Below are 24,922 nucleotides of genomic sequence, written 5' to 3'. Positions count from 1 at the left end.
ACCTGATCCCTGAACCTCATCCTCATCTTCATCAAAGTGAAAGCTTCGTTATTTTTGAAGAATCATCAGAGGACCAAGTCTTTACTTTCACTTTCTTCAACACCGCAAACATCCACAAAAAAACAGACACACCAACATTCCCAGCATTCCACCATCTGGTCCTCTGAACAGGAAGTCTCACACAAAAACCTCTGTGTGTGTGAGTGTGTGAGTGTGTGTGTGTGTGTGTGAGTGTGTGAGTGTGTGTGTGTGTGAGTGTGTGTGTGAGTGTGTGTGTGTGTGTGTGTGTGTGTACCTGCACTATTCCTGGTTCCAATTACTGAGCGGCTGAGTGAGTCTTTGTCACTTTAAAGCTTCGCTCTCCTTCTGAATCCATCAGTGATCAATGATTATCAGCACGTATCAATACTTTCTACCAGCAAAGGTCTGTGATTTACTTTATTAAACGGGTAAATACACTTTGCTGCCGTTTGTTTTTAGGGGGACTTCGGTTAATCAAAAGACACATTGATTATCCATTTTCTGATCAATGATCAATGATCAATGATCATTGAGATCAATCACTACATGAATTAATGACTAGAATCATCAGCTCTGTGTGGTTTTTCTACATTTTGTGACCGATGACACTAAATGTCACATCTTCAAGTTAAATGTGAAGGCGGACCTGTTATTGATCACTGATCAGGTTTTGAGGCTCGACAGTAAACATGGAGTCTCTGTGGTTATTCTGAGCCGCTTGGAGCGAGTTTCCAGAAACACTTCACGGCTGCAGCCGAGGTCCTGACGGGTCGATGTGAGCGAGGAGACGTGTTCACGCTTTTGACGGTTTCTGATTCTGAATGAAACGCGATCAATGTACACGCTGCGTCACACTTCCTGTCAGCCGGTTCCTTTAACCTGCCTGAAGGCAGCGTCACAACACAGTTCATACAAATAAAACACAGTAACACACCATGACCACACACACACACAGAGAGACACACACACACACACACTCTCACACACTCCTTCTGTCTCTGCCTTCACTGTAAGCAGATCTGCCCGCGTTTCCATGGTGACCTGGGGTTTTGTGTTTCCCAGGATATCACATGGAGGCACACACACACACACACACACACACACAGCAGCAGGATATGTTCAAGCCCCAGCATCAGTTTTCAGTGTGTGTGTGTGTGTGTGACGCAACATTTTTAAGAAGAGATTTTCTGACCCTCTCTGCTGCGCCGCCTGGCCGCCTGCTGCAACTACACCTGATATGATGGTAGTTCATCATTAACAACAGAAACAACGACTTTATTTATCTCTCTCACACACACACACACACAGACACACACACACACACGGCCTGTATCACATATAGCTGTAAGTCAGAGTCATCACCCCCAGCATCCATCAGCCTGCTGAGCTCAGCGTGAACAGGAAGCGCTGTGAGGAGGAGGAGGAGGAACAGGGCGGACCTTCAGGTCTTCTGGTTTTCATGTGAACTTTCTGACAGACATTTCAAACATGTGGAGATCAGGCATCATTCAGAGTCCCGACCCCGCTGGTCTGCAGTGACTTCACAGCAGCGGGACCCTTCAGCAGCCTCACTGCTGGACGTTCACCACATCTCCCAATGTCCCTCCACCCCTTCAGGACTCAGGACCCCTGAGATTAGAGGCCTTGTTGTGTCCTTCCTGCTCTGCAGTAGATGAAGGTTTGCTTCATGCTGCCTGCTGTGGTGAACCTGCACCTCCTCTTCATCACGTTTTATGTTAGCAGCTCCAATAAAACTCACAGAGAGGCAACATCTGCAGAGTCAGCCCTGCAGTTCCTCCGGTGCCCACTAGAGGCTAACTCCAAGTTGAAATGTCTGCTACAGGGTTTGTGTAGATACTTTGTGCTCTGATAAAGTGATCAGTAATCCTGTGAGAACAGCCTCAGGCGCCTCCCTCCCTGCACAGACGTTTGTTTTTTCTCTTTACGCTGCATGAAGTTAAATAAATAAAAGTATGACCTGAAGACTGTTAAACCATCTGATCAGTTTACCGTTTTAACGTGGCTGCACTTCAGCTGAACAGCAGGAAACTCAAGCTCCGCCCACCCCCACCCCCCCCCCCCCCCCCCCACCCCCACACACACAGCTTCAGCCTCCTCCTACATATTTAACACTGGTGTGAATAATTTAGTGGGACACTACTGAGACAGTCGGCCATCAGGGTAAAAACAGATACAGTTACTGTAACACACACACACACACACACACACTGTTATTATTAGGTTATCATTGTATTTGTTCATGTCAGCCTGCACTAACCTGCTGTTCACCACCTGACCTGAGGGGGCGCTGCTTTCACAGCTTACGATCCTTTAAGTTCTCACAGCATGAAGTCAAACAACAATCAGCGTCACCAGTGGAACTAAATCTGCATCAGACACACACACAGACACACACAGACACACACACAGACACACACACAGACACACACACAGACACACAGACACACACACACACACAGACACACACACAGACACACACACACTGACACACACAGACACACACAGACACACACACACTGACACACACACAGACACACACAGACACACAGACACACACACAGACACACACACAGACACACACACAGACACACACACACTGACACACACAGACACACACACACTGACACACACACAGACACACACAGACACACAGACACACACACAGACACACACACAGACACACACACAGACACACACACAGACATGAAGACGCCACAACTACCGTTCTCAGACTTCAGCATTCACACAGTTAATCCTGGACTCCTGCAGGTTAATCATGTTCACCACAGAACTTTGTTCCCTCAGCTCAAAATAAATAACTTTCACAGCAGTTACCAATTTATCCTCCATCTATGGCGCCCCCTGGTGTGTGGAGGTCAGAGAGCAAGCTGCTCATTATTTAAAGCAAAGGTCATTCTGTTGTTTGAGTTTTCGTGTTGTGTGTTTCTGATGATGTTAATAAATCATCTCATTAAAGGAGGATTCCGCTAAAATGCAGTTTTTACATGTACATTTAGTCAACAACAGTGAAACCACGCGTGCGTCAAACCATCAACATCACAACAGATTCCACACACACACACACACTCCTCAGCGCTCCTACCTGCGAGGGCCTTGATGCGTGAGCGCTCGAACAGGCGGGCTGAGCTGTTCTCGTTGTCCCAGTCGTCGGCGTCCCAGCGGTTGTTGACGCCGTCGCTGTACTGCTGCTGGATCTCCATGTGGTCGAACTCCGCTGCTACCGACGTCATCTTGACCTCACCTTGTCTCCACCCCCACCGCCACCAACGCCCCCTCTGAGTCCTTCCACCTGCTGCCTGCTGCTGTTAGTGACGGGACCCTCAGCCACACTCAGGGCGGCGCTGACTGGCAGGCCGAGAAGATTCCAGAAAAACCTGCAGAGACACAGAGAGCAGCAGAGTCAGAGTCCATCACACAAGAATCAGAGACCCCCCAGGAAGGCGCCGTTTGTAAGATGGGATGTAGAAACTGCCTTTAGTATTGTGATTAGTTTTATTGTCACTTCTGGACCCATACGCTCCACCTGTAAACATCTTTAATCACTGAAGCACATGTAAACAGCTGATTAGATCTGAATGTTGCTGATTTATAATTAAAATACATGTGTTGGTGTTGTTAACCATCAGACTGAGCTCCAGAGGAGTTACTCTCTAAACTAAGAGACTGGCGCCTCCTTCTGGTAACAACACCGAACTACACATGACCGACAATAACAAACACACATGCAGGAGCTGTGAGGCGTTCAGGAGCAGACTCGGTCCGGAGTCTGGACTGCCCGTGCTGCTCAGTGAGCCTGAGGTTTTGGGGTTTGGTCTGCGTTCCTGCTGCCGTCACTGAGCAGCCAATCAGCTGTCAGGATGCTGCGGTCAGCAGTCGACAGTGACTCAACAGAAACACGGAGGTCGGACCTCAGAGTCAGATGTTACTGGTAAGAATGTGCGAGTCTCAGATCTGATCACTGATTGGCCGCTGCTGTCTCACATCCTTTAATACTGCAGTGAATTCAAACTCCAGCTTTCTCTGGCTCCGCCCACTGACGTTTACCTCAACCAATGAGATCCTCCTTCTGCGAGGAGAGCCTGCAGAGCAAAAACTGTTCCTCTGCACACACACACACACACATCAGAGTATCAGTGTGTATCTGTATCTGTGTGTGTGTGTGTGTGTGTGCTGCCACCCACTTGCAGCTCAACAACAACCAGTCAGGCTGGAGCTGCTTGTGTTGCTACGCTAAAAATACGCCACCACTGGGACGCTGACTGTGTGTGTGTGTGTGTTGGAGCAAACCTAACACAATGTGCACTCACACAGAAGTGATACAGTGCACACAGACACACAACAGTGATGGAGTCACGACAACACACACAGCTTTTAGAAAGCGTGTCACTGCAGGACAGCAAAAAGAGCGAGGAGGGCGAGAGACATTCAGCACCACTGTGTGCGTCTGAGAGAGAGAGAGAGAGAGAGAGAGAGAGAGAGAGAGAGAAAGCAGCACTTTATCCTTCAGGATGATTTTTATATAAATTCAGACCACACACGATCAAGCTCATCCAACAACGTTTAACAGCCAAACAGCAGGAAGCGTCAGCTGACGTCAGATCAAATCAAACTACATCTGAGCTTCAAATATTCCTCCAAACATCTTGATCCTTAAACTAAAAGCAGCCAGCAGGAAGCCATGATGGAGTCACATGACCAGCACTCTGACCTGCAGCTTCCTGCAGCTGATGTTCAAACAGTTAAACTTCTGCAGCTTGTGGAGCTGCTGAGTGTCCGTTTGTGCTGCAGGACTTCATACTGCAGAGAAAACTGAGCGCACTGACCGAGACCGCAGACATGAGACAGAGAGAGCAGGAGGACAAGAGGACAAGAGGAGAGCAGGAGGACAGGAGGACAAGAGGAGAGCAGGAGGACAGGAGGACAAGAGGAGAGCAGGAGGACAGGAGGACAGTGAGAGCAGGAGGACAGGAAGACGAGGAGAGCAGGAGGACAGTGAGAGCAGGAGGACAAGAGGAGAGCAGGAGGACAGGAAGACAGTGAGAGCAGGAGGACAGTGAGAGCAGGAGGACAGGAAGACAGTGAGAGCAGGAGGACAGTGAGAGCAGGAGGACAGGAAGACAGTGAGAGCAGGAGGACAGGAAGACGAGGAGAGCAGGAGGACAGTGAGAGCAGGAGGACAGGAAGACAGTGAGAGCAGGAGGACAGTGAGAGCAGGAGGACAGGAAGACAGTGAGAGCAGGAGGACAGTGAGAGCAGGAGGACAGGAAGACAGTGAGAGCAGGAGGACAGGAAGACGAGGAGAGCAGGAGGACAGGAGAGCAGGAGGACAGGAAGACAGTGAGAGCAGGAGGACAGGAGGACAAGAGGAGAGCAGGAGGACAGAGAGAGCATGCTCATAGTAATTTCAGTAATTGATCAGTCTGCAGCTTCTGTGTTTCTGATCAATAATGATGAATGAACCTGGATCACTGGCTGCAGGACGAAGCGGGTTAGTGGACGATGGACGGATGATCAGCTGCACAGCTTCTCAGGCAGGTTCTGGCTCACGCTGCAGCTCAGCAGCACATTTGGTTCCTTCTATTTATTTCTTTTCACCATCTGATGGATCCTCTCTCTCGCCCACGCCGTCCTCCCACCTCTCTCACCTCCCAGCATCCTCCACTACAAACCCTCTGATGAAAGCCGCCACGCTCACACTGCAGAGGAGCCGAGTGTGTGTCTGATTTCATCATCAGCCTTTAAGACATTTCAAATGATTTATTTAATGATTCCCACAGAGCAAAACGTCACTTTAAACCTGCGACCAGAACACGGTCCGACTGAAACTCACACAGGCTGATCAGCTGATCCGGCCGAGCTGACCATGTGATCCGTTCTCGCTCTGAGACCACAGGTCTCCGTGGTGACCCCATCCCAGCATGCACTGTGCTGAACCCACTCATCAGGCGGCCGACCGCAGCACAAAGACTCTCTGGACAGAATAACTTGTCGGACATGTTTCTCTGTCACAGATGGAAAAACAGACGCATCTCACTCCTCTGTATTTTTAGCAGCTCGGACAATTCTGCGATTCAAGTATCAATTGTTCACCATGGCAACCAAAACCAGGCAGAATCCGGAGCGGCGCTGAGAGACTCCTACGCAGGACGAGCTGCGCTGCACGCCGCTCTCACCCTGAGATCCGTCAAGTACAACACACTCCTACACACACACACCTACACACACACCTACACACGTCCACACACACACACACCTACACACACACACACACCTACACACACCTACACACGTCCACACACACACACACCTACACACACCTACACACGTCCACACACACACACACCTACACACACACACACACCTACACACACCTACACACGTCCACACACACACACGTCCACACACACACACACCTACACACACACACACACACCTACACACGTCCACACACACACACACACCTACACACACACACACACCTACACACACACCTACACCTACACACACACCTACACACGTCCACACACACACACACACACCAGGTAGAACTCCTTCTTCTCCTGAATTTTCAGGAATAAAAGACTTGATGTGAGAAGATTTCAGACTGCACAGAGGCTGCAGGTCAGGACACGCCCACCTGCTGCAGCTGAACGTGTTTCTGACCAAGGTCACACGACATCACTGCAGAGGAGACACACACCTGTGTGTGCATGAGTATGTGGGACGTGTATGAGGAGGCCATCCATCGCACTCTCTGCAGTCTTATGTAGGACACACAGAGCCATGTAGGCCAGCAGCAGCAGCAGCTATCTGACCCGACACCAAACATGGAGGCTCAGCGTCAGCTGCTCCACCGCCGCCAACGTCTTCACCGAACAGAGCAGCAACATGTCACAACAATCACTGCACAAACTCACCGTCCTTCACCGAGTTCAACATGACTCAGACAGCAAGCCCACATTTACACCTTCAGACCGTCTGCATGCATCAACACAACCACACTGCAACCAATGAGAGGCCAGATCTGGCTTCACACAAGCAGGACGCCATGATGGAGTCACTGTGAGCAGCAGTCACATGACCAACACTCAGAGAGTCTCTGTCTGACCTGCAGCTTCCTGCAGCTGATCTCTGTCTGAATACCTGAGTGATTCTACACACACACTCTGCCTGCAGACACACACACACACACTCTGCCTGCAGACACACACACACACACACACTCTGCCTGCAGACAGGATGGAGTGTGTGCGTGTGTGTGTGTGGAAGGAGAACAGCAGGTTAAACGCTCGGTCTCTAAACTTCATGACGAGCTCTCAGAGCCGTTGGGCTGACAGACATTGTCCTTTGTTATGAGACTCATGAAGAGCGTCTGTGGGCGAGTCTCAGAGTTCAGCCCCTTGCTGTGTAATTATGACGCCAGGCGAGATGTTTGCCTCCTGCTTGGCGCCCTCTGCTGGTCACATTTAACGCCTGCAGAAGTGATCTGGCTTTGGTTAAATTAGAATAATGGAACAAACTGAATCGGAACTATCCTCAGTCTGCTGCCTGTAATCAGGTTATCTGAGGAGGTTAATGTGGTTAGTGGTTGCCACGGTTACAACGATCAATCAATGGGCAAATGGACCAACAACACACCGCTCTCCTCTCTTTCCCATGTTTCCCTTTAAAAGCACAGATCAGACTGGAGCTTCCTCTCTTGCTGGAGACGCCTGCACGTCTGAACTTTAATGTGTGAGGACGAAATGAAGCAAATTAAAAGTCTGCTGTTCACTAAGAGCTTCGTCACAGCCAGAGACAGGAAGAGACCTTACTGGTGGACAGAGTCTCCCCATCCTGTCCTCTGTCCTTCCAGCAGAGGACACACTTCCAGCAGTAACACAACCCCGCAGCTGCCTCATCACAAACGAGTGAGGAAGCACAGGAGGGACGACCCGCAGAGACACGTCTCATCGTCCATCTGAGGACAGAAAATCTGCCAAACCAGAGAAACGACGACCAGAATCCAGCCAGGCCTGAAGCTGGAGGAGCTGAACCCATTCAGGCCGCCGGCAGGGCCCCTGTGCTCCATCATGTGAGAAGACACACACACACACACACAGAATGACAAAAGAGTGCAGAATAAAAGGCTGAGAGCAGAGGAATGTGTCGGCAGTCAGAGCAGATGAGATCACACTTCCAGAGCTGGCTGAACAACAGAGGGCGAGCGAGCACATGAGTGAATGAGAGAGAGAGGGGGAGAGAGAGAGAGAGAGAGAGGGAGAGGGGGGGAGAGAGGGGGGGAGAGAGAGAGGGAGGGAGAGAGAGAGAGGGGGAGAGAGGAAAAGCTGACTCTTTGCACCTGTTCAACATCTGGGAACGTTCACAGAGCAGGTCGCTGATCAATACAGAGACACACACAGACACAGACACACAGACACACACAGACACACACACCTGTATGTGATTAATGACTGGACTCACATCAGCTGCAGATCAGAGACTCTCTGACTGTCATGCACATCACATGTGATGCGTTCAGGGACCATCAGATTCTTCTGGTTCTTACAGTTTCTGGCTGCAGCAGATGTTTTGTGTTACTCTGCTGCTCCGTTGTGTTTCTGTGTGACAGGTAGAACCGAGCGGCTCGGCTCCTCCCACTCCAGAGCGCGGCTGCTCTCCATCAATAAGTCATGTGGTCACATTTGCTCAGTCAGGCGAGTTGTTTTGTTCAGAGCAGAGATTCAACGGAGGCGAAGAGACGAGCAGAACCGCAGAGCAGAACCGCAGAGCAGAACCACAGAGCAGAACCGCAGAGCAGAACTACAGAGCAGAACCGCAGAGCAGAACCACAGAGCAGAACCGCAGAGCAGAACCGCAGAGCAGAACCACAGAGCAGAACCGCAGAGCAGAACCGCAGAACTACAGAGCAGAACTACAGAGCAGAACCGCAGAACTACAGAGCAGAACTACAGAGCAGAACCGCAGAACTACAGAGCAGAACTACAGAGCAGAACCGCAGAGCAGAACCGCAGAACTACAGAGCAGAACTACAGAGCAGAACCGCAGAACTACAGAGCAGAACCGCAGAACTACAGAGCAGAACTACAGAGCAGACTCAGCGTGGAAAACAATGTAAATATCTCATGTGGTGCAAACTGAAAATATTACAAACCATCAGAAATTAGGATTAAAAACATTAAACTTCATTAAAGTAAACTTCTGAGCTTCATTGATAAAAACAGGCCTGTGAGGCGTTCAGGGTACAGATGTATATTTGATAACTTCTCCATGAATTAGTCATCTGCTCACGTTAGTGTGTTCATGCGTGTCTGCAGCGTGTCCTCACACACATCTTGTTATTTAAGCAACCATGACGTTCTGTTAACATCTTTACACACACACACACACAGTAACACACACACAGTAACACACACACACACACAGTGTGTTCTTAAATATGTAGCTGGCTGCCATACCAGATATTAATTATCAATGAACGTCCTGAGTGCTCGGTGTGTGTGTGTGTGTGTGTGTGTGTGTGTGTGTGTGTGGTCCATCAATAACTGTAGAGGACACACTGCACCCTTTATTCAACCAGGAAATGGAGATGTCAAAGAGTTGCATCAGCCTCCATACACACAGACACACACTCTCACACACAGTCTCTTAGCTTTTGGCAGCCCATAAACTCCAGTGATGACTTCCACTCTTGTCTCATAATGCAGCAGCGTGTTTGATGTAGTTCAGAACCTGGATTTCACACACAGATACACACACACACAGACACACACACAGACACACAGACACACACACAGACACACACACAGATACACACACACAGACACAGATACACAGACACACACACACAGACACACACAGGCAGAGGGCTCTGTAGTAAAGCAGAGGAGGGACTGAGCAGAAACAAAGGAGGATGAGGAGGATGAAGACAAAGGGACCAGCGTTGTGTAACAGTTTTCTTCCAGCGGCTCACAGCGCTGCACAAGAAGCCTCGTCCTAATTATTCAACCTCACAGAGCAGAACTAAAAGTAAAAGCCTCACATTGATCCAGATGTTGGACTGGCCGCTCCAACATCTGGCTGATGGCTCAGAGCTCCACCTACAGCTGTGAGGCTGCAGCGTCACACCGCTGACATTAACGGTCAGGAGGTCGTCGTCGAGGTGAAAGTCTGAGTGCTCGGAGCAGAGTGAGCTCACGGCAGCCTCCCGGAGTGATCCCAGCTGACGGGGAAGTGCTTAAAGCTTTGTATATAAACACCAGTCACTATGAGAGCTGTGTGTGTGTGTGTGTGTGTGTCTCTGTGTGTGTGTGTCTGTGTGTGTGCGCGCTGAGTGGGAGGATGTGGGCGAGAGTTTCTGTCTTTTCTTCTCACTCCTGATCTGTTCAGCATTCACACAGTTTGAGTTTTGTGAGCACATTGTTGCTAAGCAACCAACAACAAAAAAGGACCTAGGTTACTCTCACCAACAGGCGTGTGTGTGTGTGTGTGTGTGTGTGTGTGTGTGTGTGTGTGTGTGTGTGTGACGCTCCAGCCAGGCTAAAGCTTCAGGGAGGTCACCGTGGAAACAATATTTAGAAAAACTGCACTAGAGGTGCTGATGGAACCAAGAGTTTCCTAATTTACTTCCATTGATTGATGAATTGGTGATTTATGGATTGATGACATCACCTTGTGGGTCCTACAACTGAATCCAAACACAAGACCGCACCTCGCCCCGGCTGCTCCCAGCTGTGTGGGAGGTCTGTGGAGGCGCCTGGTGATCAACTGAAGTCTGATCAATACATGTTCTTCAACAGCAGCGTGCAGTCCAATCACTGCACAGCCTCAGCTTTCATTTCCTGAAGACACACAGGAGGCTCCTCCTCCTCCTAAAATCTCCCACTGCTTCCCTCCATTATGTAACTGAAGCCTGCAGCCAAAAACAGCCTCCCCGCCCGGCCGTGCTCCTCCTGTTCCAACAAACAGCCTCTCCTCCCTCCACAGTGACAGACGGGTGGAGGGCGCAGATGAAGGAGGTGCAGACAGCTGATGGAGGCCTGCTGGGCTTCATGTGGCAGAAAACACAGACGAACAAAGGTTGAGGTCTGAAGTGCAGATCTCGGATCTTTATTTGGGAACGATTGTTCAGCTTCCAGGAAGAACTCCGTGTTTCTCTGTGACATAAAGGTGGAGGCGAGCAGGCGGGCTGGACATGTGACCCGCCGGTGCAGCCGAGGGGATGCGGCGCAGATCGATCCCCATCACTGGGTGGATGGATTTCACCTCATGTGGCTGCTGCTGAGCTACACGAACACACACATCTGATCACAGCAGAAAGTGTCATGGCGGCGTGTTGTCGCTGACAGATGCAAACATGGCTGCCAGGTTGTGGCCTCTGTGACGTTAGAGAAAACTAGCTTAGCTACGTTGTTAGCATTATTAGCAATGCTAACAAACAAACAGCTAGCTGCCTTACAGCTGTCCAACTTATTAACCAGCTCCAGAAGCAAAACAAAGAGGAGCAGAGGGAGGAAAGACGTTACTGATCGACAGCAGCCTGCACTGCAGTAAACACGTCACCACTGATCATGGAGGCAGCTACGCCGCCGCCTCCTTCAGCAGAACACCAACACACCCTTTAAACTCTTAGTGCATCGTGCATGAACTTTCTCCACAACCACAAAACAAGTGACAAAGCTGTAAAGCGTCTTCTGAGCGCCCCCTCCACACACACTTAAAGGCCAGCAGCCACATGGCTGCAGGATAAATGTGATCAGCACAATTATTCCCTCATATCCGCCGCTGAATGGCCGCTGTGTCTGTGCGCGCAGACAGATGGACTGATTGTCAGCCAGACGCCTGGGAACGGCGCACAGTGACAACAACACATTGACGGGCCGAGAGCTCTCCTGCAATCGGGCCGAGTCCCTTTAATGAAGTTAGGCTCCAATTTGCAGCGACGGACAGAGGAGGGCGGAAGAAAGAGGCTTCTTCTGCTCTCATTACAGACTGGATCTGTGACCTTCACACTGAGAGGGACACATTAACGGGAAGACCTGAACTTTCCATGAACCAGACGGATCAGGAAAGTCCAGCACGCAGGTCGCAGGTCTGAGACTCGGCCCGTTTAACCCACTCAGCTCCACAAGAACTGATGAGGACAAGAAGCCGAGCTGCTCAGAGGCGGCGTGGTGGTGTCTGATCTGAGGCTGAGCTGGAAGCTGCTCAGGGTTCCGTCCTCCCTGACTGAGTCAAAGAGTCTCATTTTCTCGCCCACATCAGGACCTCAGCGCCTCACACGATCATCCTGGCAGCAAACACACTGTTAAATATTCACGGGCATCCTGAGCGGGCCTCAAGCAGCTACAGGAGACGGACATTTTGTTGAGAGAGTGTGAGGTAAATGAAGAGGAGGAGGAGCGGTGACGGAGCAGCTCCACGGGGAGCAGATAACCTCCTTTTATCAGGAGCACCAGCATCTCTGAGCCACACTGAACACAACACAGAGAGAAGCAGCTTCAGCATCACCGACGCTCATTAAGCAGTTTAAAAGAAGGAGATATGACAGATGTTAGTCAGGGACAGATGGAGCGAAGGAATGTGAGGAGGAAGGAAAGAAGCACTCCAGATAAACAGCAAAGGTCAAGAGGACTCTTCAGAAGTCTTTCTAATCTGTCCGTCTCTCAGGAGGAGGAGGAGGAGGAGGAGGAGGAGGAGGAGGAGGAGGAGGAGGAGGAGGAGGAGCATTTACTGCACATGGATCTGAACAGAAGAGACAACCGAGCGGGCTGAAAATCAAACACTTAAAAAATAAAGAGTTCACTCCAACTAGATCCAGTAAAACCTAAAAGTCCTGTCCTCCTCAGCACCCAGCAGGAAGCCATGATGGAGTCACATGTGAGCAGCATGACCAACACTCAGAGAGTATTAAAGTATGTTTGTATTCAACTACACCTGAACGGGTGGAGAAAACACAGCTGAGCTTCAACCAAAGAGGACGTCAGTGTGGAGGAAAGATCAGGTGGATGAAGCAGCAGACAGCACTTCCTGTTTTATTTAATATGGGCCCAGTAAAGAAGACAAACATGACGTGTGAACCCTTCATTCATCTTGATCTGCTGTTCCTGCAGAGGACACAGAGTTCAGAGGAAGTCCTACAGCTCACAAACACATCCAGCCTGAACCCTTTGAAGCCGTGTAGTCAACAAGCAGCCATGAAAGCATGAAGACAAGTAGGCGGAGGCCCGAGAGAGAGAGAGAGAGTGTGTGTGTGTGTGTGTGTGTGTGTGTGTGTGTGTGTGTGTGTGTGTGTGTGTGTGTGTGTGTGTGTGTGTGTGTGTGTGTGTGTGTGTGTGTGTGTGTGTGTGCGTGTGTGTGTGTGTGCGTGTGTGTGTGTGTGTGAGATGGGTGGGGGTTCAGTCTCTGGAGACTGGATCTGTGGAGAACTGGTTGTTCCCAAACTCTCTGATAGAAGCAGGACGGATCACAGAGGAGGAGGGTGGAGGAGGAGGAGGGTGGAGCATCTGGAGGAGTGCCAAGGAGGGGGAGCGAGTGAGAGTGTAAACTCTCTTTCTGCTTCTTTTATCTGTACTTTAATTTTTGTTTGCTCCACCCTCATTTCTCTCCTCCAGACCTCCATCATGCTCTCCATCTTCAACCCCTCCTCCTCCTCCTCGAGGTCTTAAGTCATCAGTGACAGCCAGATCTAATCTGACACACACACACCCTGCAGAACCACATGACCCACACAGCCAGATGTGTTTCGTACGCTCCACACACACCCACCCTTCAGATGACTGTCTGAGCAGCAGATTCTGCTCCGTCACATCACAGCAGGAGAAACAGAACAACCACAACACAGAGTCCTGGGCAGCGCGCTGGGTTAGCATTAGCATGAGGCTCTGCCGGCAGGGAGGAGCGCTGGCTTCACCCGTCAGCAAGCACACCTGCTGCATCACATGGAACAGTGAGGAGGCACCTCAGAGTGTAAAGGGACACCACCTACAGCTGCTGCAAACATCTAAACATAAACCAGAGCTCCTTCAGGTAAACATCACATTTCACTGAGAAACTGATGTGAGAGGACTTCATGAGAGCGGAGAGGAGGGACACGTTAGCAGCGTTAGCACACTGAGCAGCAGAGGTTTAGCACCTGGAAAATGATTTTCAGGATAAACTGACGAACAAAACGTCTGAAAATCTGCTCAACAGCTTCAGTCCAAAAATATCCCCGCCTGCCAAAAACCTCCACACAACACCCTGCACGCACAGAAGCACACACTGCACGCAAACGCTCAGCTCTTCACAGCCCAGATTGGAGGGTCGGCTGTGTCGTCATGGCGATCCATCCCATCATCTTGCCTGGCCAGCTGCCAAACACTTTCTCTCCAACTCACAGTCCGGCCTGGCTCATGTTGCAGTGCATTGTGGGACGTCAGATCTAATCTTACTCCAGAGGACGAGTGTGTGTCTGTGTGTGTGCGTCCTCACTGTAGTGCTTTTGTTCCAGTGTCTATATCCTGCTGATCTGAGTGTTACAGAGGGATCAAACACATTCCTGCACAGCGCAGGTCGGACTGACCAGTCAGCTGTCGGCCCGACTCACCTGTCCGTCTGTCTGTAAGAAGCAGAACCATGGGGGGACTCAAAGAGGATCATGGGAAATGTGGTATTATAAAGCACGGTCATGTTAAAAAAAATCATCTTTAGTTGGTCAAAGAACAACTTTTAAGACAGCTGTCCATCCTCCCAGGAGGGGACGTCCCAGGACACTCAGCCCAAGATCAGACGATGCTCAGAGACACACAGAGAAACCCAAGAGCTGCATGTCAGGGCCTACAGGCCTCACTGAGCATGCTCGGTCAGTAGAAGACTTCAGGTTTGCCTAAAGGGTCACCAGGAGAAAGACGGATGGAAGCAGGACTGAGGACAGATGAGACCAAAGTGGACTTGTTTGGTCTTTGTGCTCACCCCCATCTGTGCTGAAAACCAGACATGTCAACAGAAACACCTCATACACACCGTGAAGCACGGCGCTGGAGGACCTGGACACCCTGCAGTCACTGATGGTCCTCTGTAGAGTACTCTAGAGACAAATGTGAGGACATCTGTCTGATCCAAAGCAGCAAATCTACATCAAGATGAAACGAGTCAAAGTCCAGAGCTCAGCCGGGCTGAACTGCTGCGGTGGGACATTAAGAGGACTGTGGACGTCCCACAACCTGAATGAACTGAAGCCAGGCTGTGAAGACTGGAGCAGAAGTCCTCCACACAGGGGACAGACTGAAGTCACACAGGAGACCATGACTGCAGAAACACACGGGGTTAACTTTGAAACATGACTGCTTTGATCACATGATCAATATCCTTCTGTCCAACTGCATATCTTTAAATTTCCTCTCTGAGTGTTTGTCATGTGCCTGCTGCTCAGAGTCCATCATGGCTTCCTGCTTCGACTTCGATGATGCATTCAAGGACACGCATCTTATTTTGTGTAAACATTTACTCATCCTCCTCCAATACAAGAAATAACTCAGTGTTTTCTATTCAGAGAGGATCAGGTAGGTTATTCAACAACAGTTCAGTCATTAAAGGCTCAGACGTGTGTGTCAGATTATTGATAACTGATAAATCATCAGGTTCGATCGGCAGCTGTGACTCAGAATGTTTCCTGTTCCGTTACAAACTGAGGAAACCTGTGATGTCAGCTGCAGCAGACACAGTGGGAGGAGCTGGCTGTGATTTGTGTATTGATTTTAATAAAAGTGTCTTCTGCGACCCCCCCCCCCCCCCACCCGCCCTCTCCATGTCATCAAAATCATTTCCCATGATGCCAAGTGTGTCTGTGTTTGTAAGAAACATGCTAAAGCTCTTTAACGTCCCCCTGCACACAAGGACACACACACACACACACACACGTAATGAATGAAGTCATCGGGCGTTGTGTTACAGCTCTGCCCTGCAGATCAGACGGGTGGAGGTCAATGATGTAAGCCTCACTGTCGTCATGGCGACAATAGGAAAAAAAATAAATAAAAGGAAGCAGGAAAATCTGATCTCCACTTCCTGAATGATCACCTCTGATAAACAACCAACTTCTCCGTAAGAACTGATCGATCAATCCTGAGCTGATCGGGCGCCAACGCAGGCGAAGGACACAGAGAGAAAGTCTGCAGGTCTCCAGGCCAGAGGCGGCGTCCCACTTTCAGCTAATCATCCATTTCCTGCCTGTGTCTGACCCCGCCCTCCTGATCCAGCAACGCCTCACACACACAGAGTTTACAGTGAAGTCACACAGCTTCACTCAAACTTCTACTTTTAGCTCGGTCTTCTCCCATGATGCCGAGCAGTTTACTACGCACTCATAAAAACACTCCTACGCATCACATGACTTCAACCAGCAACCACACTCGCACACATCTGGAGGACTCGAGCCGAACATTTCATTTATTAGGAATGTGTGTGTGTGTGTGTCAGAGTCACAAAGAGAAACGCCTTTGGCTACATGGAAATCAAATTAAATGGAGTCCTGTTGAAGGTCAATGCAGAGAGCATCCGTGTGTGTGTCTGATGTCTGTGCACTTTAAACGGTCACATAGGACACACATCAGGCAGCAGCTCCGACTGAGCAGGAGAACCTGAACGCGTCAGAACACAGAAAATCAGAGTCTGGTTTCCTGCGTCTATCTGAAGACACGGCGCTGGAACCGTCACAGACGCCCTGTTCACATAGTGTATTCATCAGCTGTCAGGGCGCAGAGCTGCTGCCTTCTCCTCTCTGGATGGAGATTTACATCAACATTTATGAGCAGCTTTCATCGTCAGCTTGGCTTTCTGACACCTTATAAATCCACACACACACAGACACACACAGACACACACACACAGCAGAGCACTGTGATTCCAGCATATGAGAAAAGATTCTGAAACTGTGCAGCGAGCCTCTCCAGTGTTTGACCCCTGCTCAGGTCAAAGCTCAGCTCTGTGTAACACAACTATGTAAACACACACACACATACACACACACAGACACACACAGACACACAGTGAAGAGAAGCAGAATCAGTGAGTTAAACATGCCTCGCTGATATCAGCTGTGTGTGTTTTACTATCACACACTAATTTTTCACCGAGATAAAAAAGACAGAAGAATCCTTCCAGAAACCCAGAGAGGCAAACATCTGATGTGTTCAGAGAAGTTCTGAGAATCTCTTCAACCAAACATCCAGTCTAACACGGATCGATAACAACAACCTGAACGCAGCAAGTGTCTGAAAATCGTCTGATTTATTCTACGCCTGCTCTCTGACTGCAGACAGGATGGAGCTGACCAATCAGAGCACACCGACTGGTCATGTGACAAATACTTCAACATGTCAGCTAATGTGACCCAAAACACCTAAAATAATATTGTTGCAACAGGACAGATGGAGTACAGGAGGTCCAGGAGGTGAACGGGGTGTAAGGAGCTGAACGTACCAGCTGAGGGAAGAGAGGGCGGAATGTTCTGGAAAACGTCCAGCAGATAGGAAGTGGAACAGTGCGACAGAGAGGAGGGCGAGAAGGAGCGAGGGAGGAGGAGGAGGAGGAGAGATTCTTCCCAGCGGCGAAGCTCCAGCTAAATATAGAGAGTCTGTTAGAGTCCAGCATCACCTTCAAACACCGCAGCCTCACAACTTTCTGTTCAGCGGTGACCTGGATCCATATTGATCCATCAGCCGCTCGGAAACGTGGGAGCTGCACATATGTGACGATCTGTACTTTTACTCTGCTCTGACCTGCTGACCTGGTCATGTGACCGCTGCTCACAGTGACTCCATCATGGCGTCCTGCTGGCTGCTTGTTGAGGATTAAAAATCAAACAGGTGGAACACAGTGCTCTGACACTGGATCCTCGGATCCTCTTCCCCTTCGTCTTCTCCGTCTTAACTGTCCTCCCACCTCCACCTGTTTTCTCTCTTTCTCCCCCACTCCTCCCCTCGTCCTCTCAGGACCTCCTCCCTTCTGGTTTCCTCCTCTCCCACGCATATCTCCCTTCATTCCTCCTCCTCCTCCTCCCTCCTCATCCTCGAGGCCTCTAAAGTCTTGAAGGAGGGAGCTGGTATTTGAGACGAGCTGTCAGTAAAATCCCTGAAACACAGCGGCCACTCACTTCAGATTTAAAACTCCTCATTACAGAGGAGGACGAGCAGATGTACGGTGGGTGAGGAAGAAGAGAAGAAGGATGGCAAAGGAGTGATGAAGAAGGTGAGGAGAGGATGAGGTAGGGTCAGCAGAAAAACGCCGACCCGCCGGCTTGAAGCACAGCTGGCCTCGGTGCTGCTAAAGAGACGACTCACCACACATCTGCACCCGGTGCGACACACCGCCTCCCACCCTGGAACACTGTGGGTCTAACATGAAAGCTGTAATGCTACAGTCGGTCATGATGCCAAGATGGCGTCAGTCAGTGTGACCGTGTGGACATTTAATGTCCCAGAGCTGGACAGGTCATGTCCTCATGTTCAGTACAAACATCAGTGTGTCTTCACACAGATGAGGATCAAAGACAGTTCAAGAGCTCAGTGCTCTGTGCTCACATGACCTCGTCCTCGTCCCGCCGCCGTCCTCCATCAGCAAACACCCGGACACACACTCTGTCAACAATTAACCCACACACACACCCACAGGTCTGTTCACAGGAGCCAAAAGAAGGCGTTCAGCTCTGGGGTCTGACTTCCTCCTGACTGAGAGACACGAGTGCTGCTGGTTGATGTTGGGCATTAAAGCAGTGAGGCTGACGTGAGCTCAGAGCTCCCTCTGCATCGAGCTGAGCCAAGCTGCATCATCATCACCACCGCCGAGAGAAGGAACCACCTCGCCTCACCAAACCTGCTGACAGCAGCACTGCAACCAGACGCACCTCCATTAAAAGATGCTGCTCACTCCAAATGGAAACCACACTTCCCATAAACCCCGACCACGTCCTGTGAACTCCCCGAGAGCAAACATCAGGGACAAAAGGTCAAAACCCAAACTTCTTCCAGAAAGAGCGTCTGCAGCTCCTCCGGTTTTCACTTTCAAACGATGAACACAGACCACTGCCCCCTGCTGGTATGGAGGGGTACAAAGAGCAGAAGGAACGAGTCCCGAAACTCAGAACCTGTTAGCATGTGTGAAATCAGGTCTGTGGCTAACAGGAGCTCAGCAGGTTTTTATTCTCCCACACACACACGCAGTGAATCCACTGATGACTGTTCACTGTCTGAACACAGGCTACATGCTAACAAGTGGCTACATGGACTACAGACGAGGTCATTAAAGGTCATCCAGGTGTTTGTGCTGTAGGAGGGGTCAGAGTGGTGAGCCTGGTGGTGCTGATGCTGTGGTCATGTGACCGTGCTGTAGCTGCTTTATAGCGTAGCATTAGCTTTTAGCTTCAAACGTCATAAAGTGTTGATCCTGCTGAACTACACCTGTGAGGATCATAAACTGTGGAGACAACGGAGGGCTCCTATTGGCTGTTTGAGGATGGAACACAGATGCTAACTTCCTATAAATCATCCCTCCTGCTGTATTTCCTCCCACTCACAGCACAGAGCGTGCTGCTCGGGGCTGAGCCGCAGCCGAAACTACAAATATAAAACACGTCTCTTCTTCTGGTGTTTAAAACATGGTTTCTTTTCCAGAAACCTTCAGGTGTGGAGCGGTTTCCTCACACACCTTAAAGGTTAAAGGTTCTGGGCTGAAAGCCTCACAGGGTCAAACTTCACTGCGGCGGGTGTTTAAAGCAGCAGGACAACAACTCCACACCTCAGCGTGACATTTCAAAGGCTCCGGTCAACAAGTTGCCAAATGTTTCCCATTTGCTGCATCAGAGAGAATAAAGGGGACGGGTGGGGGAGGGACAGACACAAGCAGAGAGGGGGAGAGAGGCAGGGAGAGGGAAGCAGGACAGACGGGGACAGATGAGGAGGAATCAGAGGAGGATCAGCAGAAAGAGAAGGAGCTGAGGGAGGAGACGCAGCCGGCCGGCCGGGGCTGGTTACATAAGTGCAGGACAGGGTTTACAGGACGGAGGGAAATGCCTCAAAGCAGCAGCCACACACACAACTTTACTGTTACAGTGTGATCCAACAACTGACACACACACAGACACACACAGACACACACTGAACTGTGAGCTCATCAGAAGGACACTGCAGAACATCCCAACAAAATCAGGTCAATATTCTGGTGTGTTTGTCCTGAGGTCAGCAGAACCGACCACGCCTGCACCACCACCACCCCCATCATCATCATCTTCATCTTCATCATCCTCCAGCAGCGAGATTATAACAATAACTCCATCCAGTCACACCTCAGAGAGCTGCAGAGTTCAACAACAAGCAGCAGCTCTGCGCCTCAGCAACACACACACACAGACACACACACACACACGCACACAAACACACACACACACAAGTTCAACAACACGATGGAGAGAACGCAGGGGGAGCACGGACACACCGCCGGGAGAGGCCGCCTCCGTGCGGGTGCTCGGGCGCCATCAGCCCGCTGCTGCAGCAGAATAATCACACAGCTGCTTCTAATGGAGGCTCCAGCAATCAGCGCGCATCCCCGCCACGGCCACGGCCACAGCCGCCCCGACCGTGGACATGCTTCTCGGGACACAATGAGGCTCACTCGGCGCAGGGAGCGCCGCAGATTAGAGCAGGCAGAGCGGGTTCACACTCACCTGAAGGCCGACAGAAGCGCAGTGGAGTCCCGCTCGGAGTGAAGGACGGACGGACAGACTGCCGAGAGCTCGGAGCGAAAACAGCGCAGGAGCAGAGAGTCCTCAAATCCACCGATCCTCCTCCCCTCCTCTTCCTCACCCCGCCCCGCCCCGCGCGCGGCGCCGCTCTGCCTCAGCACAGCCCGGACTGCAGCGCGCGGCGCGCTCGGTGCGCTCACCGCGCCGCGCCGCAGGGGCGGTGCTACACACTGAGCCTGATTTATACACTCATCAGTTTAATGAGACGCCGCTGAGGGGTTCTAAACACACGGAGGGTAAAACAGAAAACATGCTGCTAATCAATCCAAAGACATAAACTCAGAGTCTGCAGTTCCTCCAGCGTCCACCAGAGGCTGCCTCCAACAGTGAGTCCATCCCCTCAGACCGCCACGTTAAAACTTTAGAAACACAGCAGAAACATGTTTACAGCTGGTTTATTTGTCCACACTGAGCTCCACCTCAGCTCCACCTCAGCTCCACCAGCTGTGACCGCAGGAATCAGGAGAGGCTGCTGCTGTTGTAAACATGGGTGAAACGCCACCTTAAGGCTTCATCTACTCATCATTATTACTGTGGTCACAGCACAGTGCAAGAGTCAATCTGACCAAAATGTCTCCACCCCTCTGGACTGGAGTGGTGTGTAGATAAAGTGCTCCTGTATCCCAATATGAGAGGCGGAGAATCAGCTGCAGCAGCAGCAGGAGGAGGAGAAGGAGGAGGAGGAGCAGGAGAGTCTGCAGAGACTGAATGATGCCAAACTGAAAAAGTTGCAGCAGAAGAAGAATGAATCTGTAAAAATAAACCAGAGAAGAAGAAGCACAGTCAGGACGGCTGGAGTCGTCTTCTCCTCCTCCTGCTCTTCCTCCTCCTCCTCCTCCTCCTGCTCTTCCTCCTCCTCCTCCTCCTCCTGCTCTTCCTCCTCCTCCTCCTCCTCCTGCTCTTTCTCCTCCTGCTGCTCTTCCTCCTCCTCCTCCTCCTCCTCCCTCTGTGTGTTTTAAAGCATCGTGCTGACCCGGCTCTTATCCAGCACACCGTGGACACTCAGACCTGCTGCAGAGCTCCTCCTAATGAACCCACTCCCACTCCGATGAATCATCACAGAGTTCAGCGTCACTCTCTGTCACCTCGTGCTTGTTGGTTCTGAGTTTACTGTGTTTGTGGCTGTTTTGTGTCTTTGTGAGGTGGGTTTGTGTCTTTGGTTGTGTGTCCATCACACATGTTGACAGGAAGTAAACATGTGCAGCAGGTGCATGCTGGGAAGTACCTCCACGACTTCTGACCTTCTCCTCAATCACGGCTGTGGTCTGCTGGACATCTTTACACGGTGTCTGGTATCTGAGTGATAATCCTGCACACACACAGACACACACACACACGGCAGCTTGTTGTATGTAGACGTCTATTTTTATGAGAACCGTTTGTAGGTTTAGACCTTGAAAAGGGGACACACTGTGTGTGTGTGTGTGTCACTAGCAGACACCTTGAAGTTAGATCTTTCTAAATGTGTGTGTCTCCACCACAGTGCGCACACACACACACACACACACACACGCAGAGTTTGCATTAATTTCTTTCATTTAAATCAGAGCAGAACAAAACACGCTGCCTGTGTTAAATGTCAGCACTTCTTTCACAGTAAAGTTGGACTCAACATGTTTCCTAGCAACAGCTGTCTGTCGGCACCCACTCAGGTGTGTGTGTGTGTGTGTGTGATGAATAGGGCTAACTGTGTGGGCAGTGCTGGGCAGAAGGAATCAACTTTTCTCTCTCTCTCTCTCTCTCTCTCTTTTTCTCACACTTTTAGGCAGAGCACTGTTTCCATGGTGACCACTATGGGATGCCAAATGGGTTGCTGGGAGAAGAAGAAGAGGAGGAGGAGGAGGAGGAGGAAGAGGTCAGGGTCGGTGAATTTTTCCCCAGCTTTGCGCAGCGACTGGAGAGTGTGGGTGGGCCGGCCCTCTCTGAGTGTCATGGCAGCTCTGTGACTGCGGGGGCGCCAAGTTATTCTTATTATTTGCTGCATTATCTGCAGAGAAGTGAGAGACTTTCTGTTGGAGGCATTTGTGTGCAGAACACAAGCTGGGGAAAGGCAGAACTTATTCTAGATGTCAGATGTGACTTTGTGGGAGGAGATTTAAATACTGCTGAGCCCTGCGTGGGCAGCAGGGGGCGACACCTGAGGGAGTCTGGACAAACTGTTTGCAGGACTCAGCATTTAGCAGCGGTGTGCCGGGTCAGCGGTGCACTTTTCTGTCAGCAGTCAGGATCATTAGACGGCCCAGTCAGCCTGTAAGAGGACGAGTCAAACATGGAGGGAGCTGTCGGACCGTTCTCAGTCATCATATGAGCATGAAGTCACTGTGACTGAAACAAACTGTGATCAAAGCAGAACACAGACACAGAACCGACAGCACTTCCTGACTGGACTCTGATTGGACAGAACCAGACCTGGTTCAGCACCAGCTCGGAGCCTGAAGATGAAGATGCTGTTTGTGAGTTAACCAGTCAACTTCAGGCCTGTTCACTGAGCGTCGTTACATCTACAGGCACCAAACAGTGAAGAGGAAGTGACTGAAGAATACTGAGGGAGCCTCTTGTACATGCAGCATCCCTGACAACAGATTCATGTGCCGGAGAATTAAAGTGTGTGTGTGTGTGTGTGTGTGTTATATAAGAACGTCATTACATTGAGATCCTCTTCAAACACACAGTAAGCGCTCACACCTCCTCCTCCTCCCTCGTCTTTGCTGTGTGTGTGAGTAATGTCTCGAGGCAGGTTGGCATGGCGACGTCCACTTTCAACAGAGTATCCAGGGAGAGCAGGTCTCTAAGCACACACACACACACACACACACACACACACACACACACACACACACACACACACACACACACACACACACACACACACGGCTGTGCTCTTGCTGTGTCAGGCTTTTTGTTTGTGGTGGCTGCCGTCAGGGATTCTCTCTTGCTGTGATTTAATTGGATCAGACGGCAGGTAATCGGGTCAGGTGACTGGTTGTCATGTAATGACATCATCGCTGAGGAGTGTTTGTTTACATGATACGTGACAAAGATTTCTGAGGTCGTCAAATCCCCACCTGCTGCTCAACACCAGAGTTAAAGGGTCATTGCACTTAAACATGAACGACACATTTGCAAGCGTCAATTTTAAAATCAGACTCAGATTTTAGGCTCTCGTGTGAATTCTGATATCAGAAAAAATATCATCTTAATTTTTTTTTCTAAGAAAGGTTCAAATTACATTTTATTATTCATGAGAAGAAAAGTCAGAAACCAGTTTGGACGTCCAAACATCTCACCTACAGCTGCTGCAAGCGTCGGACCAGTAGGTGCAGCCGGATCATTGCTGCTCCACCTAAACACCGGACTTTGCAGGGTACTCACGAGGACGTTCTGTGGAACACTTCCTGTTCATGATGCACTGCACCTGTTGCCTGGCAACCTGCAGCTGATACTAACAGTTCAAAGAGTCCTTTGAAGGATGGACACACTGAGACAGACAGGACGGAGTTAAACTGTGAGCTCATGTTTAACATCATATCACAGGATCACACGTTCAAACCAAACTTCCCTCAGCACCGAAACAACAGCAATACAAACACAGATAGTTCACACACTCTGTTCCAGCCTCCAGTGGTGGCGCCACCCCGAACCGCGACAGGTCTGGTCAGAAGCGAGTCTTGAAGCCGGAGAGCTCCAGCTTGTCGATGGATCTCTGGTTGCTGAAGGAAGCTCTGGTGATGCGACTGGTCGGACTTCCTTCTTTACTCAACCACACCTTCCTGTGGAGCAAAGGGTTCAGTCAGGGTTCCTCCTGATGGTTCAGCTCCTTCTAACCACAACATGGAAACTGATCCAGCTAATGGAGCAGGAGCAGGAGCAGGAGCACCACATGGCGGCCCTTTGATGAGACCCTCCATGTTGGAGTTTGAATGGTTCGTGTTCAGGGTTTAAATCAGTCCAGCTCTGAGTCCAGGACATGTTTACATAAACACAGGCTGCAAAAATGCAGACAGAAACCATCACAGGCATCATCAGGGGGTCGAGCCTCCATCTGGACAACCAGGGGCATGATGGGAAAACAGCAACATTCCA

At 50.4% G+C, this 24,922-nt stretch overlaps 2 protein-coding genes across 2 annotated transcripts in view; both read right to left on the bottom strand.

Moving 5' to 3' along the window:
• Positions 1-20,885, bottom strand: part of LOC114446888 (spectrin beta chain, non-erythrocytic 1) — a 73,052-nt gene extending 52,167 nt beyond the window's left edge. The window contains exons 1-2 of the mRNA XM_028422768.1: positions 20,762-20,885; positions 3,146-3,437 (exon numbers count right to left, since the gene is read on the bottom strand). Of these exons, the coding sequence (XP_028278569.1) occupies positions 3,146-3,293 (148 nt within the window). The 5' untranslated portion in view covers positions 3,294-3,437; positions 20,762-20,885. The remainder of the gene's footprint in view (positions 1-3,145; positions 3,438-20,761) is intronic.
• A 3,447-nt stretch (positions 20,886-24,332) lies between these two features.
• Positions 24,333-24,922, bottom strand: part of LOC114446941 (acylphosphatase-2-like) — a 14,428-nt gene continuing 13,838 nt past the window's right edge. Inside the window, exon 5 of the mRNA XM_028422860.1 lies at positions 24,333-24,609. Within this exon, the coding sequence (XP_028278661.1) occupies positions 24,495-24,609 (115 nt within the window). The 3' untranslated portion in view covers positions 24,333-24,494. The remainder of the gene's footprint in view (positions 24,610-24,922) is intronic.

This window comes from Parambassis ranga, chromosome 15 (assembly GCF_900634625.1).
Source record: "Parambassis ranga chromosome 15, fParRan2.1, whole genome shotgun sequence".
NCBI classification, from domain to species: domain Eukaryota; kingdom Metazoa; phylum Chordata; class Actinopteri; family Ambassidae; genus Parambassis; species Parambassis ranga.
This window is presented reverse-complemented; position numbering and strand designations above follow the sequence as displayed.